At 36.5% G+C, this 24,127-nt stretch overlaps 1 protein-coding gene across 7 annotated transcripts in view; it reads left to right on the top strand.

The window, feature by feature from the left end:
* The window catches only part of COG5 (component of oligomeric golgi complex 5), a 344,840-nt gene that overhangs the window by 149,620 nt on the left and 171,093 nt on the right, over window positions 1-24,127 (top strand). For all 7 annotated transcript variants that reach the window (XR_011539403.1, XM_070617151.1, XM_070617150.1 and 4 more), the window contains one exon: window positions 8,394-8,524. Coding sequence is in view for 6 of the 7 variants with exons in the window: in XM_070617151.1 (XP_070473252.1) it covers window positions 8,394-8,524 (131 nt within the window). In the remaining variant the exon portion in view is untranslated. The remainder of the gene's footprint in view (window positions 1-8,393; window positions 8,525-24,127) is intronic.

Genomic DNA, 24,127 nt, shown 5'->3' with positions numbered 1-24,127 from the left:
GTCTGGTGTGATTTTTCCATCTTTACCCTTCATTGAGCAAGTCGGAAGACTGCAGGAAGAATGCTATCTTCCCTTTGAATATAAAACTTTCTGAGGCTTTTGGGCCTGGGATGATCTAGTGAAAAGGTGGAGGACAGAAAGACCTGGATTTAAATTCTGTTTTGCTGGTTACTAGCCAGGTGAATTTGTTCATAATTTGTTAATAATATTTCTAGCAAGATTATTTAGAAGATGTATTACAAATAGTGGATGCATTCATTAAAAGAATAAATACACATTTTGTGTCTAATGCCTTCCGCATACCAGGTGTTCAAAAATTATAGTTGTTATTGTAATCATTGTCATCTTTCTGTCCTTAGCTCCGGTTCCCAGATATGTTTCACAAAGAGCAGATGTAAAAAGACTTGGAACACTGATAAGGATTGTATACAACAGATAAACAGGAGGGCAGAATTTAGTGTAATCCTTCTTTTCTCCTGGGGTGCTCGGTGGTGGGGGAGAGTTGCTAAGTTTCCCTCCCACCACCACCTTGTTTCTACATTTATCTCTCTTCTGGAAAAGCAAATTTGTGGAATAATCACTAAGGGAAATAATATGGCTCTTTCTCCCTCCTAGTTGATAGAACTCTTTGTACTCCAAATCTAGCATGTCTTTTGGTTATTTCTTTTTTTTTAAATTGAGTTAATGATAGGTTACAATCTTGTGAAATTTCAGTTGTACATTAATGTTTGTCATTCGTGTTGCAGGTGCACCATTTCACCCTTAGTGCCCACCCCCCCACCCCACCTTTCCCCTGGTAGCCACTAATCTGTTCTCTTCGTCCACATTTTTAAATTCCTCATATGAGTGCAGTCATACAGAGATTATCCTTCTCTAACTGGCTTATTTCACTTAACATAATTCCCTCAAGGTCTATCCATGTTGTTGCAAATGGGATGATTTTGTTCTGTTTTGCAGCTGAGTAGTATTCCATTGTGTATATATAGCACAACTTCTTTATTCATTCATCTGTTGATGGGTACTTAGGTTGCTTCCATGTCTTGGCTATTGTAAATAATGCTGCAATGAACATTGGGGTGCATAGGACTTTTGGAATTGCTGACTTCAAGCTCTTTGGATAGATACCTAGTAGTGGAATGGCTGGATTGTATGGTAGTTCTATTTTTAATTTTTTGAGGAATCTCCATACTGTTTTCCATAGTGGCTGCACTAGTTTGCATTCCCACCAGCAGTGTATGAGAGTTCCATTCTCTTCACAACCTCTCCAACATTTGCTACCATTAGATTTAGATATTTTTGTCATTCTAATGGGTGTAAGGTGCTATCTTAGTGTAGTTTTGATTTGCATTTCCCTAATGATCAGTGATGATGAGCATCTTTTCATGTGCCTGTATCTTCTTTGGAGAAATGTCTGTTCATGTCTCCAGCCCATTTTTTGATCGGGTTGTTTGATTTTTTTGTTGTTGAGTTGTGAGAGTTCTTTATATATTATGGATATTTAGCCTTTGTCAGATATATGACTTGCAAATATTTTTTCCCAGTTAGTGGGTTGTTTTTTTGTTTGAATCCTGTTTTCATTTGCCTCAGAGAAGCTCTTTAGTCTGGTGAAGTCCCATTTGTTTATTCTTTCTATTGTTTCCCTTCTCTGAGAAGACATGGTGTCTGAAAAGGTCCTTTTAATACTGATGTCAAAGAGTGTACTGCCTACATTTTCTTCTAGAAGCCTTATGGTTTCAGGTCTCACCTTTAGGTCTTTAATCCATTTTGAGTTTATTTTGGTGAATGGTGAAAAAGAATGGTCAATTTTCATTCTTTTACATATGGCTTTCCAGTTTTCCCTGCACCATTTGTTGAAAAGACTTTCTTTTCTCCATTGTGTGCCCTCAGCTCCTTTGTCGAAGATAAGCTGTCCATAGATGTGTGGTTTTATTTCTGGGCTTTCAATTCTGTTCCATTCATCTGTGCACCTGTTTTTGTACCAGTGCCATGCTGTTTTGATTACTGTAGCTTTGTAGTAAGTTTTGAAGTCAGGGATTGTGATGCCTCCCGTTTTTTTCTTTTTTCTCAGGATTGCTTTAGCAATTTGGGGTCTTTTGTTGCCCCATATAAATTTTAGGATTCTTTATTCTAATTCTGTAAAGAATGTCATTGGGATTCTGATTGGGATGGCGTTGAATCTGTAGATTGCTGTAGGTAGAACGGACATTTTAACTATGTTTATTCTTCCAATCCATGTACATGGAATGTCTTTCCATCTCCTTATGTTGTCATCCACTTCTCTCAGAAAGGCCTTGTAATTTTCATTATATAGGTCCTTCACTTCCTTAGTTAAATTCACCCCGAGGTATTTTATTCTTTTTGTTGCGATTGTGAATGGTATTGTGTTCTTGAGTTCTTTTTCTGTTAGTTCGTTATTAGAATATAGAAATGCTACTGATTTATGCAAATTGATTTTATACCCTGCAACTTTGCTGTAGTTGTTGATTACTTCTAAGAGTTTTCCAATGGATTCTTTGGTGTTTTATATATATAAGATCATGTCGTCTGCAAACAGGGAAAGTTTCACTTCTTTCCTCCCTATTTGGATTCCTTTTATTCCTTTTTCTTGCCTGATTGCTCTGGCCAGGACCTCCAGTACTATGTTAAATAAGAGTGGTGATAGAGGGCATCCTTGTCTCATTCCTGTTTTCAGGGGGATGGCACTCAGTTTTTGCCCATTGAGTATGATGTTGGCTGTGGGTTTGTCATATATGGCCTTTATTATGTTGAAGTAGTTCCCTTCTATGCCCATTTTGTTCAGAGTTTTTATCATAAATGGCTGTTGGATCTTGTCAAATGCCTTCTCTGCATCTATTGAGATGATCATGTGGTTTTTATTCCTCAGTTTGTTGATGTGGTGTATCACGTTGATTGATTTGCGGATGTTGAACCATACCTGTGTACCTGGTATGAATCCCACTTGATCATGATGTATGATCCTTTTGATGAATTGCTGAATGCTGGTGGCCAAAATTTTGTTTAGAATTTTTGCATCTATGTTCATCAGTGATATTGGCCTGTAGTTCTCTTTTTTCCTGGTGTCCTTGTCAGGCTTTGGTATCAGCGTGATGTTGGCCTAGTAGAATGTGTTAGGAAGTGTTCCATCCTCCCTAATTTTTTGGAATAGCTTGTAAAGGATAGGTATTAAGTCCTCTCTAAAAGTTTGGTAGAATTCCCCAGGAAAGCCATCTGGTCCTGGGGTTTTATTCCTGGGATGTTTTTGATTGCTGTTTCAATCTCTTTCCTTGTGATTGGTCTGTTCAAATTGTCTGCTTTGTCTTGAGTGAGCTTTGGGAGATTGTAGGAGTCCAAGAATTTATCCATTTCCTCTAGGTTATCCATTCTGTTAGCATAGAATTTTTCGGAGTATTCTCTTATAATCCGTTGTATTTCTGCAGCATCTTTTGTTATTTCTCCTCTTTCATTTCTGCTTTTTTTTCCTTGCTATTAGCTTGAAGTATTGTCCTCCACCCCTTCAGTCTGAGCCTGTGTTTGTCCTTGGGGCTGAGGTGTGTTTCCTGGAGGCAACAAATTGTTGGATCTTGTTCTTTAATCCATTTTGCCACTCTGTGTCTTTTTATTGGAGAGTTCAATCCGTTTACATTGAGAGTGATTATTGATGCATGTGGACTTAAAGCTGTCAATCTGTTGCTCATTATCTGGCTTTCCTGCTTTTCTCTTCCTGTTTGCTTTATCCTACCCATTTGATACTGCAATTTCTTATGCTGGGTTTCTTAGATTTTTGCTTATTTATGTTTTGTGGCTCTGTTCTGTTGTTTAGTTTAGTGTCTACCCTGAAGTTTGTATTTAGAATCTCGTATATAATATAGTCTATTCTCTGGTGGTCTCTTACTTACTTGGCCTAGACTAATTTAGTCCCTTTGCTCTTCCCTTCCTAAATTATTATTTTCACTTCTTGTTCCAATTTGAGTTATGAGTTTGTAGTTAGAGTGATAAGATCGTCTTTGCTTTGGTAGTTTCCTTACCTTTATCCTATTGCTGTAGTTGAATATTTGCTATCCTATTCTGGTTCTATCTATCTGTCTCCCTTCTCTGTGGTTTGTGACCCCTTTCTCCCTTTTTTCTTTTTTCAGATATGAGAGCCTTCTTGAGGATTTCTTGTAGTGGAGGACTTTTGGTTACAAATTATCTTAACTTTTGTTTGTCTGGAAAAGATTTAATTTCTCCCTCATATCTGAAGGATATTCTTGCTGGATAGAGTATTCTTGGCTGAAGATTTTTATCTTTTAAAGCTTTGAATATGTCACTCCATTCTCTCCTAGCTTGTAAGGTTTCTGCAGAGAAATCCGCTGAAAGTCTGATAGAAGCTCCTTTGTAGGTTATTCTCTTTTGTCTTGCTTCCCTGAGTATTCTTTCTTTGTCATTCATTTTTGCCATTTGTACTACTATATGTCTTGCAGTAGGTCTTCTTACATTGACAAATCTAGGAGATCTGAAAGCTTCCTCTACACACATTTCTCCCTCAATCCCTAGATTTGGGAAGTTCTTTTCTATAATTTCATTAAGCACACTTTCTGCTCCATTTTCATTTTCCACGTTCTCGGAAATTCCTGTGATCCTTAAAATTCTTTCTCCTCATTGAATCTGCTATCTCTCTAATACTTTCCTCATTCCTTTTAATCCTTAGTTCTCTTTCTTCCTCTGTCTGGAGCCATTCAGCCTGTCTAACTTCAATTATGCTAATTTGCTCTTCTATGGAGTCTACCTGGGCATTCAGGGAATCCATATTGTGTTTTATCTGGTCCATTGTGTTTTTCATCTCTAGTAATTCTGTTTGATTCTTCTTTATGATTTCAATCTCTTTTGTGAAGTAACTCCAGAACTCGGCTTGTTTCTCTATCTTTCTCTCTACCTCATTGAGTTTTTTGGTTATAGCTGCTCTGAAGTCATTATCACTTAGTTTACCTATTTCCAAGTCCTCAGGACTTAATTCTGTGTTTTTATTGTTTTCCTTCTGGTCTGTGGCTTTTATAAATTGCTGGATGGTAGAGGAGCGGTTTTTTCACATGGTGGTAGAATTTGGTTGCAGTTGCAGCCTCCTCGCCACTAGATTGGGGTCGAGTGCCATGCGTTCTGAGCTCTCTGCCTTCGGGCAAGATGGCGGCACCCAGTGCGCTTTGCTGGGGCGGGGGCAGTTTCTCTCGCGCACCAATCTGGATTCGATCACTTCTGTTCTCTGGTCTCCCAGGGCCCTGGGTTTATGGGGTACCTGTGCACGGAAGCTTTCCCCTGTCAGCGGGTTTCCACTGTACTGGCGGTGGGAGTCCTAGACAATCCCCTGGTCGTGCGGCCCCTCCCCCACTCCTTCCCGTACCCGCGCGGTGATCCTGGTTTCTAGGGGATGGAGTGATGTTCTCTCCTACCTGGTTCCAGCTCCTCCGAGGTGGGCAGCAGGTGCTCTGTCCTCTGTCTTTTGATATTGTAGGTCTCTGAGTCCTGGCGTTAGGTTCATTAGCTGAAATTCAGGGGTTTTTTTCAGTCCTTTGTTGTACTTTGGAGGGGAGACAGTCCCGGGTCAGCTCACCCTGCCATTTTGCTCTGCCTCCAATCTGGTTATTTCTTAAAGTGAGTGATTGTAAATATGGTGTGGATAAGTGGGGGATGGGGAGGTGGTTAGATAATGTGATGAGAGCTGTTGTTTACCTTAAAAAAGTATTGGGGTTAATCATTTATATTTTTGTCTTCCCTACTAGATTGTATACTCTGTAAGGACAGAAACTATATTTACTTTTTCTCTTTGTCCCCACAGTACCTGCCATAATACACTTTATCTGTATCTCTCAATGGTTACAACTTTGTGCTTTTTCTGCCTGTCTTAGACTTTTCCATTTGCGGTCAGAATTTATGTCTGATTAATTTCTGTGTGTTTGTGACTTATAAATGATTGCTACTCAGTAAATGGATTGAATGAATGACTTGAATAGTCTCCAGAGATCAGCATTCATAAGAATAAAACAACTGTTAGGTTTGCTTACCTCTAGAAATCTGTAAGTGGAAGGAACATCAGGGTTTATGTAAGTCTAGCTCTTCATTTTTCCAATAAAGTAACTGATACCAAAGGTTGCGAGACTGATAGTCAGAAACACGAATGGCAGAGGTCGAGTTAGAACCCAGCAAGATCTCTTGCTTATCATGCCTTTTCCTTTCTTTTATTTAATTGTGATATTTTTCTTCCTTAGATAATAGAAAAAGAGAGAGAAAAGTTGATAATGAGCTTGAAAAGAATATTTATTTTCTACTGTCTGTCTGTAGTTTGATTCTATATTGTCTAGTCAGTTTATTTAGGGTGCACATAGCATTTCCTCCTTGATCATTACCACAACTCAGGTCAAATATAATTTTCTCAAAATTCTCTAAACAATAAAATTTAAAATTAAAAAATCAGATTTAAAAAAATTTCCTGTAGATTATAATCCACCCTACATTTACATAATAGATTGATGTATGGATTACTTTGGTATTCATTAATTTATTTGGATGCTGATGATAGTCTTGAGTTATGTAGGCCGTGAATTAGAAATTGTTGGCATTTTACACATGAAAAAATTGAGGCTATATCACTTGACTGTGACCACCCAGTGAGTAAATTATGAGGCAGAGTCTAAGCCCAAATGATTTAAAGGCATTTTCAATACTCTTTCCACTGTGGTAAGCTAAAGTCCCTTTAGATATACACATTTTTAGAAATAGCTCATTGTTGAAGTACAGTTATCAATAACCACTATTCAGCTGCTCTTTACATCATTTCCTTTTTGTCCTCTTGTGTACAACTAACTATAAGGTGTTCAGTCAGCACATATTTGAGTGCTGCTAAGTAGTTGGTTAGCATTGTGCTGGATGCTTTAATGCAGTTTCACCTGGGTAGTACGTTGTGATCCAGCCTACGTAAAATATGGTAATAGTGAGTACTAGGCATATATTTTAATAAGACTTACAGTTAAAAAAGTGGTTCTAATTAAGAGCATATAGTGGAAAAGCACATTTCATATTCTGTTGAGTAACTGGAAAACAAAGTCGTCTATCTAAATCAATTTTGTCTTTTAGAAGTAATTTGTCTTGTTAAAATGGAAAATAGGAGATTTAGAACTGTGTGTAAGCTGCTTAATGAAAACTTGACCTTTATTTGTAGCATTATGGTTACTTTATATATGTCTAAGATTAAGCCAAAGAATTAAAAAAAAAATAGATTTCTCTAATTCTAAATATGCAGAGACAACTGTTGTTAATGATACCAAACCTCTTAATCTCAAGTTCCTGTGCCCGATGCAAGTAAGCCAAACACTGAGACATCAGTGCTTGGAGATGGAGAAAGTTTTATTCAAATTGGCCAAAATGAGTAGGTGAGAGCCTGGGTTTGTTCAAATCCACCTTCCCAAGAACAGAACGCAGAGGGGTTTTATGGAGCTAAGGGGCTTGGCAGGAGGAGCTCCGGGGAGAGAAAGGGGTCACTCCCGATAAGCCCCTGGGCAGTCTGACTTCTGGGCTTCAGTGGTTGCTGAGGGCCAGCCATCTGGTAATTGGTCATCGCCATCTCCCCAGACATTCTCTTTCTTCTGCAAAACAAGCTCACAACTCCTTGAGACTCCTGAGTCACCCCTCAAATTAAACAGGAAATAGCAGTGGTTTAATATCTACAGTACCCCTCAGGTACCCAGCTTCATTAACATCTTGGTAGATATCTTTTCACATTTCTTGCTCTGTGTATATAATTCTGTAAATAGAATATATATAACTCCATAAATAAAGTTTGCAGAATTATAAACTATATATATAATTATATATTTATAGTTATATAAATAAAATTAATTCATCTGTGTAACTTTTTTCATTCAGTAATATTATGAAAATCCTTCAATGTAAGTAACTGTTAGGTCTGTATGATCATGTAAACTGGCAGCATGCTAAGGTGTTTTCATAATTTATTAATCTTTCCAAATGGTGGACATTTGTTTAAAATGTTTTATTACAGAATAAATTTTAAAACTGTCTTGCAACTTGAGAAATTTCTGAGGTTATCAGGATATTTATTTACATTAAAATAAATTTGATACTACTTTTTATGTAATCTGTTGACACTACTTTGAATTTACAATAATCATAATTTCTGTTCTTGCTTTACCAACTCTCTCTTATGTGAAACATTTTGCACCAGAGTAAAGTTATCTACTAAGTGGAAAATGTTTGGATAGCTGTATTTTTTAAAATACAGATTTTGAAAGGTAATAGTGTTCAACAGCAAATTTATAGTATTTTGAAGAAATTAGACATGATGATTTGATACCTTGATATTTATTCAGTATTGAAATATTTAAATGTGTATTTGTTTTAAACAGATTATCTTTCTCAAGGAAGAGATCTCTCTGGAATAGAAGTAATAGAAAATGATCTACTTTTTATTGCAAGAGCTCGACTTGAAGTGGAAAATCAAGCTAAGCGCCTACTGGAGCAGGGTGTGGAGACTCAGGTAATAAAAATAATGTCATTTTTTAATATGAAAAATATGTCATAATACAGATGAACATTTGACTTTGAGGTTGAAAAAGTAATGTGTGTCCTCATTTTATCACTGAGGAACTATGTCTACAATTTGAATTGGAGAGTAGGACATAAAGTAAATACAGGGAAATTTTCCTTAATATATATTTATTTAATTCTACTAAGACTAGATTCTAAGATTCCTAGTGTATAATGTATTTGTGTAATATGAAATATATTTTTATATAACGTGTATGTGTAGATAGATAGTTACTACCTGGTGAGTATGCTCACTTTGTGTAAGGCACTGTTACTCATTTGAGTTAATACCTGGTGAGTATGCTCACTTTGTATGAGGCACTGTTACTCATTTGAGTTAATACCTGGTGAGTATGCTCACTTTGTGTAAGGCACTGTTACTCATTTGAGCCTTTCAGCAACCCGATAAAGTTGGTATTATTGTTATTTCCATTTTACAGATGCGAAAACTGAGAGCTTAAATAATTTGTGGAAGATCACACAGCTAGTAAATGGTATAATTTGATTCTAAATGTTAACCACTCTAACCTCAGAACCTTGCACGCTTAGTAATCACTGTGCCATAATTAAAAAAAAAAATTTTACTTGAGATTTTCTCCTAAGTTATCATTTTATGATACTTAATTTTCTGAATTAGAAGAAACTGAAACATATTGATGTAGCAGAATCAACAAATTAGATGTCAATCTCAGTTCTCCTACGTTTGTATTACACCCAGATATTTTCTCCATTTGTATTGGACCCAAATACAATCATTAATATCCATTTTTTAACTCGTAGCCGTTAAGCCAGGAATTTCATTTTGTGCATTTGTATTAAGAATAATTTTATAAATATTCAGCTTTTTAAGTAGTCTCTAAATCAGAAAGTTACTTATTTGACTTCTGAATCTTGTTATAATTTAAAAAATATAATGGAATGTCAGTTACCCTTTTAAATAAACTTTTAAAGTTGATTATTATATATGTAATGAAAACTGAGCAAATCCATAGACATACATATAGAATGAAATACCACAATGTACACACATCTGTGAGATCAAAACTCAGGTCAAGAAATAGGACACTGCCGGCACTCCTGGAGTCTGTTCATTCTCTCTCACAGCCTCTACTCGCTCCTTCTTTCCCAAAGGCAACTATTATCCTAACTTCCAACACTGGAGATTAGTTTCATTTGCTCCCTATTCTGTTTTCACTCTAGGTCTCACTATGAAGATAAAACACTTATACTGTTAAAAAATAAAATACTTGTCTATCAAATAAGAGAAGGTATCTTCTTCTCAAAGAAATATTTAAGGAATTTTAAGTCAACTTTGAATTAAGATGAATATTTGTATAAAAAGTTGATATCAGCCCAGCTCATTTAGTTGCAAGAAAGTTAGCAATTAACATGTCAGAAAGTGCAATATCACAAGCCTTTTATATTTATCTAATGCCCATATTATCACTCTATCAGATTTAAAACTTTGTGTATATATACTATTTAAAAATTTTTACTTGTAAAGTGTTTATTGCTGTGTATGTATGTATGTACATGCATGCATATATCTTTAATTTATGCAATTTTTAATGTTTTACTATATTTTGGAGTCATGAGAATGAAACCAAAAGTGGTAGAAAGGAAACAGTACCAAAGTTTATAGAACTGAAATACTATTTTTTAATAGAGATGGGTGATTTTAACATGTTACAAAGGAATGGTTACTTGTGAAGTCTTATTTTCTATTGTATTCTCATTTATTTAAAGTGGGAAAGTATTTTCTATGGCAGTTGTTTCTAAGTAAACTTTATTTTAGATATGTTGTTTGTGTACATTTTAATAGTTGTCATTTGACTTTGCTTCAGTTTTTAAATCATTAAAATTAAAGTAGGACTGATAAACTTTTAGGAAATATTTCAAAAATATTGATAGAGTTATTATATATTCAGACTGTGTAAAGTTAATCAAAGATTATTAAAGTAGATAACTATTGTTGTTTAGCCAATGACCTGTGTCTAATCAATGAGATTAAGTTAGAAAGATAAGAAGAAAAAAATGTAAAAATGTGTGTCTACGTGGTTAGATGTAGAATGATCTGCATGGATCTTTGAAAAACAGGAACCAGAGAGCTATAATTTTGTTGTATGTCTCAGCGTAGTTCAGAGGAGGGTAGATTCTGCTTTGTGGATGGGAGTAGTGTCTCTTTGTAAGGCTGTGTGGATTAAATTATCATAGTTTGTTGACATTAGCTATTAATATTATCCAATTAATTTGTCTTGTTTAGATTCTGTATGTATTATACCTTCTGAGTATAATTTGGCTTCCTACATGATTTTCCTGAAGGGAGAAATTGTACGGATTGCCCATATTAACATTCTGGTTCATGTCACAATTTTTAAAATATTTCTCACGTGTAAATTGATATTCGTGTTTATAATATCATTTATTTCAGAATTTAGTCATGTATGTCCATCTCCCTTAGACCTGGGTCCTCTGGATTGTTTTCGTGAAGTCAGGTATTCTGGCTTTGGTTGCAGAGCTGAGAAGATCAAACCCTTATCAGTAATGCTGGCACTGAGATAATCCTTGTTGGGAAGCAGGCTGTCTTCCTGGAAAGAGCTTGTGTTTTGGAGCCTCCTTCCTTCTCCCCTTAGAAAGCAACGAGACAGGTGTCATCCAGCTGTGTCAGTAGGCAGTTTGGGAATTAAGAATGAAATTGACCTTTGTTGACTGTGTATTCTTTGCCAGCATTTGTGTTAGTCACTTTACATTTGTTATCTCAATTGCAATGACAAATATGTGAGGAAGATATAATTACCCACTTTTGATAGTTAGGGAAACAAAGGCCTGGAAAGGTTAGGAAATTAGCTGAAGATTACACAGCCAGCAGTGGCAGAGTCATGGTCTGGAGTCCCTGCTTCCCTCCTTTCTTTAATAAGACCAGTTTATTCTGGTTTTGTTAAATAATTACATTTTAAATTATTTGACAATTTGTGAAACAATTTATTTTGAAAAAGGAATTTTTAAGGCATAAAAATTTCTTTGGGAATCCTCCATGTGATGACTAATTTAAAACTCATTCCTCAGAATTTTTATGTTCTCTAGCCAACTTCTTTTTTCTGTTCTCTGAATTTACTATTTTAGATTTTCTACACTTTCCATCAACCTCCCTGTCTCGCCCCATAGCCCATTTTACTCTGAGCACATGCCCTTAATTTTTATTCACAGAGGCACCTCTAGCACCACCTGTGCTCTGGATCCCATTTTTATTAGGAACCTTATCTTGTTGGTATTTGCAGCTGTCATTTCTATCTTCATCCTCTCTCTTTTATTCTTTCCCTTCTAATCAGCATTTAAACATGCATATTTTATGCCACTCTCCTGTGTTCTCTGCTTTTCAGCCTCACAAGCTTTCCTTTAGTTTTTCACACGCCCATTTTCCTTCCTTCTTTAGGGCTTTCGTGTTCTTTTTATGCCCAGAATACTCTTTTTACTTCCTATTAAAACAGATGCTACAGCTTATATCTATTTTATTGTCAGATTATATTCTCCCATTTATCAGAAATCATTGCAATAGTTAATACGTTATTAATATTTATTATAAATATAGACTAAAAGAATTACAGCATTTTAATCTTGAAGTACTGTTGCATTCATGAAATATGCATACTTAAGTAGTTTTTGAGCTCATAACCTGAATAGAGAAGTTCATTAAACAAGGAACCTTTGAATAAGTTCATGTCATCACAATAATCAACTTCTGACACTAATTTGGTTTCTCAGAAATGTCAGTGATCTTCTTTTATTGAGCGTGTAGTTGATGGGCATCATTTTCAATATGAGTTAATTGTAAACCTTTAGTAAAAGAAAATTAGTGCAATTTCTTGTTTAGCATTTTTTCCCCAAAACCAAAATTGTTTTAGTAAATGCAGGTAATTTCTCTTTCATCATTACTGTTCTTTTTCCTAGTTAATTGCTCAAATGTGCTGTATTCATTTGTAAGTTTTAAATAGCTTTGTGGCATTACAGAGTCTCTACTACAGTATGACAGAGTTTCTGTTTTCAAAGACTACTAAATGACTACTTAGACACTGAGGGACTCTTGTTTCTTCCTACATAAAAATATATGTATGTTGGGGCTGGCTCTGTGGCCAAGTGGTTAAGTTCGTGTGCTCCGCTGCGGCAGCCCAGGGTTTGGATCCTGGGCACGGACATAGCACCGCTCGTCAGGCCACGTTAAGGCGGCGTCCCACATCCCACAACTGGAAGGACCCACAACTAAGATATACAACTATGTATGGGGGGGTTGGGGAGATAAAGCAGGGAAAGAAAAAAAAAAAGATTGGCAACAAGTTGTTAGCCCAGGTGACAATCTTTAAAGAAAAAAAAATATATATATATATGTTAAACTTCTGACCTTTCAAAAGCTGTATTATTTCATAGTGACGTCAGTACTACTTTCTTTACAGAAAGTTTAGGAGGATTGATGACTTTAGAGTATATCTTTGGGTGCAGCATAGCGTATCACCACATTAGAAAAAAGATTCTTCAGTTCATCTGGCAGTCTTTGTCACAAACTGGGGCTAGATATGACGACCATCTGCACTTCTCCTTTACTCCTATTTCTTTCTCTCTCTCTCTTTTCTACTGATCCTCAGAATCTTTCACTAACAGAAGCCAGACAAAGAAAGAGAGAACTTTAGGTATTTTCAGGATTGCAACAGACTCCATTACCTCAAGCTCTAACTAGCTTTCAAAAATAGGTGACAGAGATTTTGATCTGGATGAGTTCCTGCATCACCATAGATACCAGGCCTCCACAGTGAAATGATGACATTTTAATTAGAAAATGGCTTTAACTTGTGAATTAGAAGCTTTTCCAGTAAACAAGTGCATCCTGGAGGTTCCAGGATGGAGGAAGATGATGTGCTTACTTGTCTTTAAAAGTCACCAGGAAGGGCCCAGCCTCCTGGCCGAATGGTTAGGTTCCTGTGCTCTGCTTCGGTGGCCCAGCGTTCTCCAGTTCAGATCCTGGGCCTGGACGTACACACTGCTCCTCAAGCCATGCTGTGATGCTGTCCAACACAGAAGAACTAGAATGACTTACAACTAGGATATACAACTATGTAATGGGGCTTTGGGGCGGGGGGGGGGAGAAGAAGATTGGCAACAGATATTAACTCAGAGCCAATCTTCCTCAAAACAAACAAACCAACGAAAAAAGTCATCAGGAAGAGGGTCTGTGTACTCAGTTCTTTCAGAGCTCAGTAACCGGCTCTAATCTCCCCTGTAATTGTTGCCATGCTAGGAAGTAAACATCCACAAACTGCCTTTCTCTAAGGCAGAAAACCCCCTTGGTCAAGCCCAGGATCCTGGTACTTACCAATCAGCTAAAAGTACATGACAGCATGACCTCGACAGAGTCTCTAAGATGACAATGTAGAATTGAAGTTCAATAGGTAAATGTCTGCATAGCATGTACAGTAAGTGATTATGATACTATGAACCCTTTTTAATTTTGTAGTTAAAAATTTTCACTTGTGGGACCGGCCCAGTGGCTCAGTGGTTAAGTTCGCACATTCCACTTCTCAGCGGCCCAGGGTTCGCCGGTTCAGGTTGCGGGTACAGACATGGCACTGCTTGGCAAAAGCCATGCTGTGGTAGGCGTCCCACGTATAAAGTAGAGGAAGATGGGCACGGATGTTAGCTCAGGGCCAGTCTTCCTCAGCAAAAAGAGGAGGATTGGCAGTAGTTAGCTCAGGGCTAATCTTCCAAAAAAAAAAAATTCTTAATTGTTTATAGCATAGAGAGGGTACCAATTCAAATGCATTGTATTGAAGATCTGTGGAAGGTTAAGCATTTTCTTCAGCTTGAAAATGAACTTTCCGGCAAAGTTGAGCACATTGATTACTTTTGTAGTTAAATGTGATCATTAAGCATGCAACAGTTCTTTTGTGATCTCTTTTTCTTTAATGGGCCCAACAAACACCAATAGTAGACTCATTGTTGGTTGAGTTGTCAAGCTAAATATCTGCTTAAGAGGTCTAACTTTCCTGTCTTTAGCTGCTAGAAATTTCTCTGGCTGGCCTCATGAATTCTAGAACAGATCTCATCGATTGTACAGAAACTCCTGTTGTAAATTTGCTCCCAGTGTTGTTTTCGCCATTTACTAAATATAGTTTTGATAATTTTCAATACTAGTGCAAAGCATTTTTCTTGATACACAATGAACAGTCTGAGGGGGTTGGTGAAATGGGCGAAGGAGGTCAAAAGATACAAAACTTTCAGTTACAAGTAAACCAGTCATGGGAATGTAAGGTACAGCCTGGTGACTGCAGTTAATAATACTGCGTGTTTGAAAGTCACTGGGAGAGTAGATTTTCAAAGTTTTCATCACAGAAAAAAATTCTGTAACTGTGTGGTGATGGGTGTTAACTAGACTTATAGTGGTGATCGTTACACAGTGTATACAAACATCGAGCCGTTATGTTGTACACCTGAACCAAATATAACGTATGTCAATTATAGCTCAATTATAAAAAATCAATTTGAAAGGATGATTATAGTAAGAGCTCTTCAAGTTACACAGATCTCAAGGTTTCATGTAATTCCTTTATCTTACCAGCCTCAATGGATAATTTGGCATTTCCCCCCAAATATTTGTCTGTTTGCACCTGTGACTGTCAGGTTTCCTTAGATTTGGTAGAGACCTGGTGTGTTTACATTTACGTTCAATTAGATAAGCTTTATGACATGTATAAATAATAATTTTAAAAGTTACTTGTCTACAGTTTCTCTTTAATTATTATTGTATGTTATTAGTAATAGTAATATTAATTTGTACTGGCATAGTGTCTTATAATTTAAAAAGATATCTTAAACTGATCATCTAAATGTTTTTTCTAGAGCTTAGTCTCACTTGTTTAGCTTGTGCTTACTGTTTTATCCTTAAATTTGAATGGAAATTAATTTGAGCTCATATTGAACACTCTAAATCAAGGGTTGGCAAACTACAGTCTCTGGACTGTTTTTCTGTGGCCCAGGTGCTAAGTGTTGTTTTTACATTTTTAAGTGGTTGGAAAAAAACCAAAGAAGAACATACAACAGAGACCATATGTGGCCTGCAAAGCCCAAAATATTTACTCTCTTGCCCTTTAAAGAAAAAGTATGCTGATCCCTGCCTTAAATAATTGTATTTTCTTTATGGTGGGTGCTTCAATATTTCTCTGCCTTCCACCCACCCTCCCACCCACCACCCTTTCCTCTTTTGCCATACATATTTCAACTATCATATGGTTTTTCTCTCTGTTTTTGTTTTATACCAAATGTAAAGTAGTGCTGTTAGACTAGTTTCTACACTATCCAGTCATGGTATTTTCTTATTCTTTGATACATTCCCTTGTCGTGAACAACACACAGTAACATTGGTTGCTGTGTTATTTTATTAGTACCTTGCAGTGTAGATTCATATCTGATTAACTTTCTGTTTTCAGCCTTAGGGGCTTTTGGCATTACTGCTGTCTATAGTTTTCCAGTTCACTGAATGGCATTTCATTTTCATTCGGTCCTGTGAATAGTTTTTTCAATAACTGACTAAATTTTCATGGTATTTCATACAGAATTCGATCACTGCTCTTTGGTTAAATCTTGGTAATCATTCTTCAATCTATATGTAATTATTTTCTGTTTCTCAAAAATTCAGAACTTTTGTATTTGGATAACTCTTCTTTATGTGTTTTTACTTAATTTAAACAATCTTATGCTGGCTTTTTATTATAGTAGTAAATACTAAAATTTTTATTTTTTAATTCAGAAATAAATGAAGACCCAAGCAACCACTTTGCGTCACTATAGATTAATTTGCATTTTCCACAGTTTTTATAATTGGAGTCATACATAGTGTTCTTTCTTGTGTCTGGCTCTATTCATTTAACACAATATTTTGAGAGTGATAAGTGTTGTATGCGTTGGTAGTTTGGTCCTTTTTTGTTGCTAATTAGTGTTCCATTTTATTGAAGTACATTTATGTATTCACTTTGCTGATGAGAGTTTAGGTTATTTCCATTTTCGGGCTCTTGTAAGGAAAGCTGCCACGAGCAGCCAAGTACAAGTCTTTGTGTCAGCATATGTTTTCATTTCTCCTGAGTAAATACCTAACGCAAAAGAATGGTTGAGTTGTTGCAAAGAATGACTACCAGTTTTCCAAAGTGGTTCTATCATTTTATATCCCCACATCAGTAGATTACAGTTATGGTTTCTCCAGATCCTCAACAAAGTTTGATGTTGGCAGTGTAATTAAATTTAGCCATTTAAAGAGGTGTAGTAAATTCTCGCTGTAGTTTTAATTTACCTTTTTTTTCATTGCTGATGTGACAACTTTTCAAATGCCTAAGAGTGAAGGGTCTTTGCCCAACATTTAAAGAATCTAGGGGCCGGCCTGGTGGCACAGCGGTTAGGTGCGCACATTCTGCTTCTCAGTGGCCCGGGGTTCGCTGGTTTGGACCCCGGGTGTGGACATGGCACCGCTTGGCACACCATGCTGTGGCAGGCATCCCGCATATAAAGTAGAGGAAGATGGGCACGGATGTTAGCTCAGGGCCTGTCTTCCTCAGCAAAAAGAGGAGGATTGGCAGCAGATGTTAGCTCAGGGCTAATCTTCCTCAAATATAAATAAATAAATAAAGAGTCTATTGTCTTCCTCTTACTGATTTGTAAGAATTCTTAATGTATTCTGGATACAAGTCTTTTGTGGTATATGTCTTGTAAATATTTCTTCTCATTCTATGACTAGCCTTTTTTCTTTTAACATTGTTATAATTTACGTACCAAAATATTTAAGTGTACACTTTGTTGAGTTTTAGTAAATTTATACAGTTGTACAGCCATCTCACAACCCAGTTTTTTTAGAAAACTATTATCACCACAAATGCCTGTTTGCAGTCAGTCCCAACTTCCACCTCCAAACCCAGGCAATCACTGATCTGCTTTCTGTCTCTATAGATTGGCCTTTTTCTAAGAATTTCATATAAAGGGAACCATACAGCAGGTAATCTTACATATCTGTCTTCTTTCACTTAGCACAGTGTTTTACTTATGTTCATCTATGTTGTTGCTTGTGTAGGCATTCCTTTTTACTGCTGAGTACTATTCCGTTCTGTGGATATACTCACTTTGTTGATATATTGATAGTTTGATGGACGTTAGATTGGTTGCAGTTTTTGGCTATTAAGAATAATACTTTCTGGGGCTGGCCCCGTGGCCGAGTGGTTAAGTACGCGCGCTCCGCTCCAGGCTGCCCAGTGTTTCGTCGGTTCGAATCCTGGGCGCGGACATGGCACTGCTCGTCAGACCACGCTGAGGCAGCGTCCCACATGCCACAACTAGAGGAACCCACAACGAAGAATACACAACTATGTACCGGGGGGCTTTGGGGAGAAAAAGGAAAAAATAAAATCTTTAAAAAAAAAAAAAAGAATAATACTTTCTTTTATCCTCCTTGATGTCATCTTTTTGAAGTGCAAAATTTTTTAGTTTTGATAAAGGCCTGTTTATCTATGTTTTTCTTTGCATGTTATATAAGAAATTTTTGCCTACCCTAAAGTTGCAAAGATCTGTTCCTGTGTTTTCTATGAGAAGTTTATAATTTTATCTTTTAATTTTTATGTACAGTGTAAGGTTCATTTTTTTCCCTAGAGATATTCAGATATTGTTTGCGCTCCTTTAGTTGAAAAAGATTATATTTTTCTCTATTGAATTACTTCATTGTGAATTTGTGGATATTTTGGCATCTTGTGGTTTTAACATCTATTGATGATTTTTCCTAAATCTTTTTTATTTTTTTCATCAGAGATTGCAAAAGAGTGGTTTTCTATTTTTGTTACTCCTGTGTTTATTAGCTGTGATTCTTTTGTAAAGAAGAACTTTCACTCATCAGCTAAGGATACTTGGTTACCCTGAACAGCAGTTCCTTTTAAAAATGATGGATAAATATTAGGTTTTTGTACTTTGATTAAAATTTACAGAGTAGTGAGTTGATATAATAGTGACCTCCAATGGTAGCAAATGAGGCTTGTTTTGTTCTCTTTTGTTTTTCATTCAGTGTTTTTTAAATATTGTTATGCACTCGCATATTTTTATGTATTGTGTTTCAAACAATTTGGTGCTGGATGAGACTGCTAGAGCTATAATAACAAGGTAGACTAACAGTGTCTTAAATAGGGATTTGTCTGCTTGTGGATGGTGCTAACACTGTTTCACCTGTTCATCGAGGATTCAGGTCTTTCCATTCTGTTATCCTTAGTGTCCTCTTGCTTATCACATCATGGTTACAACATAACTGTCATACCCTGAGGCATTGTGTCCATGTTCAAGGTGTGGTAACGGGGCAGCCAAATGCTGAAGCCAAAAGGCAGTGTTATAAAATCCTTTCCAAAATTGCCCCTGCAGACCTGTTCCTATGTGTCAATGGCCAGATCTGGGTCGTATGGTCACCCCAGCTGTCAGGAGGACTGTGAAAGCAAGTATCTGGCAAAGAGGAACAGAATTGTCAATATGGGCTTAGACTACTCATGAGCCATTGCCTGGGGCGGTGCACACTGCCGCCTCCAGAGAAAATTAGGTTTTTACTAATAAGCAAGAAGGAGGGAATGAATTTGAGGGAAGAACTAGTAATGTCTTGCATAAAATTTTTGGTATTATGTTATTTAACAATAAGTATATTTAACAATAAGCATATTTATTTATTTAAACAATATTTACATTTAACTTAAAAGTGTATATTAGAACAGTAAGATTTGGGGGCTTGCCTCGTTAATGTCTCATGATTACTTTCATTGTCCTATAAAATTCATTTTGTTATTGAATACATTTTTTAGTGTCCTTGAAATATTATCTGCTATTATCCACTATTATGAGAATTTTATTCTAAGTGTTAACATCATTTAAAAACTTTTATTTAATGCCAAACTGTGAATTCATATAGACTGTGCTCCTCAGATTTTTTGGTAAAGAAATCTGGAAGTTAAAATGACCTTTTTTCTTTATATTGATTGTCCCTTTATTTTACTCTCCATTTTCTTAGGCTCTCTCTGTATTATCACTTCTTTTTCTACAGAACCTTGCTCTTCCAATCCATGTTTACTTTCATTCTTTCTCTCTTCCTTTTTCTTTTTTCTTTCATTTTTTTCTTTGTCATTCTATAACTCTTCTTTTTTTCTGCTTCTCTTTGAAAAGGGCTAGAATAAAGTTGATTTCTGGTTGATAAGATCATATTGTGCTATTAAATGTCCTTCTTAGCTTCTTAATTTCATTTGGGTTATGCACTGTTGACTGTTGATTGTTAGCAGGTTCTGAAATAATCTTATTAAGTTTTCCAAGAAGCACATATCAAGCATTAATGGGCTGCATGTTACTCAATCAGAGAAGCCACTGGTAAGCTCTGAATCACAACCGAGGTAGCTAATATAATTCTTGCTTTTAAATTACGTTATTTAATGTGATTCTCTCTTCCTTTAGTACATGTAATCTCCCATGGAGCTCCATTAAATTTTTAATATTTTAGGCATGTTGTAGCTCCAGAAAAAGTGTCAAGTGTGTATCATGTTAGGTCATATGCACAAGGATTTGTAAATTGCCTTAAATATTTTGGCCTAATACATACTTGTTATGTGTGAGGTGTTATGAGTTTGTTACTACTACTCTTTATAAATAAAATATTTGGATTTTATAATTCTTCAATTATTGTGCTGATTAAGGTGCTGTGCTTTTTATTATCTTAAATTTACCTGAAAATCAGCCTAATTTTATTCAATACATAGTCTACTGAGGGAGCGGTTTAAAGAATTATCTGCTTTGCAGTAAAGATTCTTAGATCTGTATCCTTTCTACACCATAAATAAAACAACAAGCCTTGGTTTTCTCCCGCAGTGAGGATTGTCTGTATGGTGAGAGACCTGTTCTTTGACGCTGTGTGTGAACTGGCTTTGCGTCTGTCTCAGTGTAACCTCTGTGTCTTTGGGGAAGCCAAGTTGGGGACACATTGATCATTTCTCCCTCTCCCTCTCTACCTTCCCCCCCTTTTTAATGTGATTCTGGGGTTCCTTATTTTTGTTTGATTTTAATTGAATATGAAATGACTTACTAATCAAACTTTGAGGAAATATTGTACTCCTGAAACCTCCTCCCTGATAAATTGTTTTGGAAGTAAAATTTCTTCATCTCTGCTTGTCTTTCTAGTTAAAGTTAGTTGGAATCAATTAAGACTTTATCACAGAACCTGCAGCTTTGTGACCTGAGTGGCTTTGTGGAGTGGTACCTGGATTACAGTGCAGAATAGCATCAGCAAAATTCATGTTCTGTGTTTGTCCTTTTCCTTCCCTCAGCTCATTGCTCTTCTCAGATATATGAAACCTAGAGAAAAAGGATCTAACTGCTAAAGAATTACTTCATTTGGGGAAAAAGTAATATGTGATTGTTCGTCGTTGTGCTACAGGGATATCTGATCCTTTCAGACTTCTAGTATATAAGGCTGTCGTGCACACTGAAATCTGGGTCTTTATACATTTATGTCGTTTTTGTGTTTTTGGTTTCCAATTAAATCAGATTCTGTCGCTCTTTCCATTTCTAATTTCAATTATATGAAGCTTTTAAAATCCCATCAAACTTTTGATTTAGTACTGTATTTATGTTCACAAAGGTCATTCCATGTTAGCCTATAGCTTAGTCAGTGCTAGAATAGTGCTTGCTGTTTCATGGAGCAATCTTTACAACAGTCTCTCTATATCTCTGTGCCATTAGCTCAGTGGCAGCTGTTGCTTTGGTTACAGTGTTCCTGTTTTGGCAAGCTTTTTAAGGATCTTAAACAACTATGCTTCTTTTCTGACTGTATTCTCGTGGGATTTTATTTTCCTTCCATGTAATGCTACCGAGACGTCGAAAAAGAAAGAAAAAAAATTACGTCATATTTATTTGTTTCCAAAGCAGGAGAAATAATTTTAGTTTAATAAAGAAAGTGGTTGTGTCATCTTCTGAAATGCTTTTGAAGAGAGGTAGAAGTCTATCATAATCTACTTATGAAATTATCCTTTCTATTCTATTGTGCGTTCTTTCATCTCATTTTGTGTTACAATTTAGGCAGTTGGGAAATTTCATATAAGGTTAAGTGATTTGTTGAAGGTCACAGTGACAATAAGAAAACTTATTCTTAGAAAATTGAGAATATCATTTAGAGAGAAGACATTGCTACCTTTTCAGTAGAAGATCATCTCTTTCTGGCATGGTATTTTTCAAATGTGTTTAGTCTGTCTCTTTGAGATCTCTCACACTTGCCAGAGAATATTTCTCACCTACAAAATTGGTGTATCTGGAGAACTTCCAAAGTCAAGTGGTGTTAGCATGACCTGTTGCAGAGTATAGAAGAGGGAGGGAAGGTCCCGACACCTGAAACTTGCCTGCCACTAAGCAGCTGTGGGCCTGCCCTCTTGGTACCTTAGTTTCCTTAACTGTAGAATGAGCATTGTAATGCTTGCTCTACCTATGTTGTGATGACAAAATAAAATTAGTGCATGTGAGAACCGTTTCAAATATTCCTATCTAGAGGAGAAAGCATCTCTGTGTAGTATACTGTTTCCACAGATCAGGGTGGGACATTGCAATCAATACAGACCAACCAAGGGCACAGAGAGCCAGTAGGGTCTGGTTTTGTAAAGAGAGGGGTTGGGTAGGTGGTGTAAGGAAAGAAACAGAAGTCCTAGAGCTGATCCTGGAGCGTTAAGAACATAGGCACACTAAGCAGACAGTTCCAAAAGGAGCAGTGAATTGAAGTTTTCACGTCGTATTTGTCAGGACTGCCTGTGAGGTGAGAAAGAGGATCCTGTTAAGGACAATTTATGACTTTACTGATATAAACTATGCAAAAGTTGTGATTTGCCTCAGAGAGTGGGGAGCCAGATGAGTGAGGCGAGAAGTTAACTGTTTGCTGCTGAATTAGAACCATAAAGCTTCTCAGAGGACACAGTGACCCAGGGACTGGAAAAAAGGGAGTTTTTTCATGGGCACTTTTCAGGGAGACTTGAAACTTGAGGATAATGTGTGCAGGTGCCTCTTGGCAGGATTGGCCAACCTGTTTATTTGTACAGAAGATAACATAAGTACCGGTGTCCCAACAGTGACCTGCAGGTTGGTAGCACTCATGCTGAGGTTTTATCAGTTCCCAGGAAAATTAAAAATAGGAGCAAAGCACTGACCTTTTCATACACAACATTTCATCCTGTGTAAAGAGTGTCTCTGATTCTGATGATTTTCCCCGTATTTTTCTTGGATTTAAATAACCTTTCTTTTATGAAATAATTATGGTAGATACTGGGTTTTTAAAAATGTCCTTACTTAGCAGAGTAAAAAGATAGCATTCATTGATCATTCTCCTTACTGCCTTTTATGCTTTATTTTACTGCTTAACAAAAACCAGACTTGACTTTAATCGGTATTAAGGGTTATTTGCAAATAACCATTGTTATTTGAAAAGAGCGTGAACTTTAAAATTGGACTCATTAAAGTTTGAATCCCTGTTCTGCCATTTATTCTGTGTTGTCTTGGACCTTGGAAGTCGTCTGCTAACTTCCCTATTCCTCAGTTTCCCTGTCTTTCTGTAGGGAACGGTAACAACTACCTTGAGCACTTTGTTGGTGAGAATTAGACCTCAGGTGTGTGAAGCCCCTAAAATAATGCCTGGTTCCTAATAGGGGCTTACTAGCTGACTGCAGCAAAGAAATTCTCTTTACACAATAAAAATTACAGATTCCTTGGCCTCATTCCTAAACCTATCAAATTAGGATATCTGAAGATGAAATGGAAAAAATATATTCTTTAAATTGGGATAAAATACACAACATAAGATTTGCCATCATAACCGTTTTTCAGTACGGTTGAGCAGTTTTGTACGTTCATGTTATTGTGCATCCAATCTCCAAAGCTCTTTTCGTCTTGCAGAACTGAGACTCTGTACCCCTTAGACAACAGCTCTTGTGCCTCTCTGCCCTCACCCCCAGCCTCTGGCAACTGCCCGGCTGTTTTCTGTCTCTTTGAATTTGACTACTCTAGGTACTGTCTTCATATAAATAATATATAAATAATACTGCCTTCATATAAATGGAGTTGTATAGTATTTTTGTGTGTGACCAGCTTATTTCACTTAGCATAATATCCTCGAGTTTCATCATATTGGAGCATGTGACAGGATTTCCTTCATTTTTAAGGCTGAGCAATATTGTGTTGTATGTATACCATGTTTTCTTGATCTATTTGATGGACATTTGGGTTGCAAGCATATGCATTTTTTCTGTTGCCCTTAACCTTCTGTGTTGATTATCTGGGGCTGCTATCACAAATTACTACACACTTAAAACAAGAGAAATTTATTCTCTCACAGTTCTGGTGGTTAGAAATCCAAATCAAGGTGCAGGCTCACTCTGAAGGCTCCAGGGAAGAATCCTTCCTTGCGTCTTCCTAGCTTCTGGGGCCTCCAGTCAGTCCTTCAAGTCCCCTGGGTTGTAACTGTTGCACTCCAGTCTCTGCCTCT

Source organism: Equus przewalskii, chromosome 4, assembly GCF_037783145.1.
Source record: "Equus przewalskii isolate Varuska chromosome 4, EquPr2, whole genome shotgun sequence".
In the NCBI taxonomy this organism is placed as follows: Eukaryota; Metazoa; Chordata; class Mammalia; order Perissodactyla; family Equidae; genus Equus; species Equus przewalskii.
Note: the sequence above shows the minus strand (reverse complement) of the source record. Positions and strands in the feature narration are given on the sequence as shown.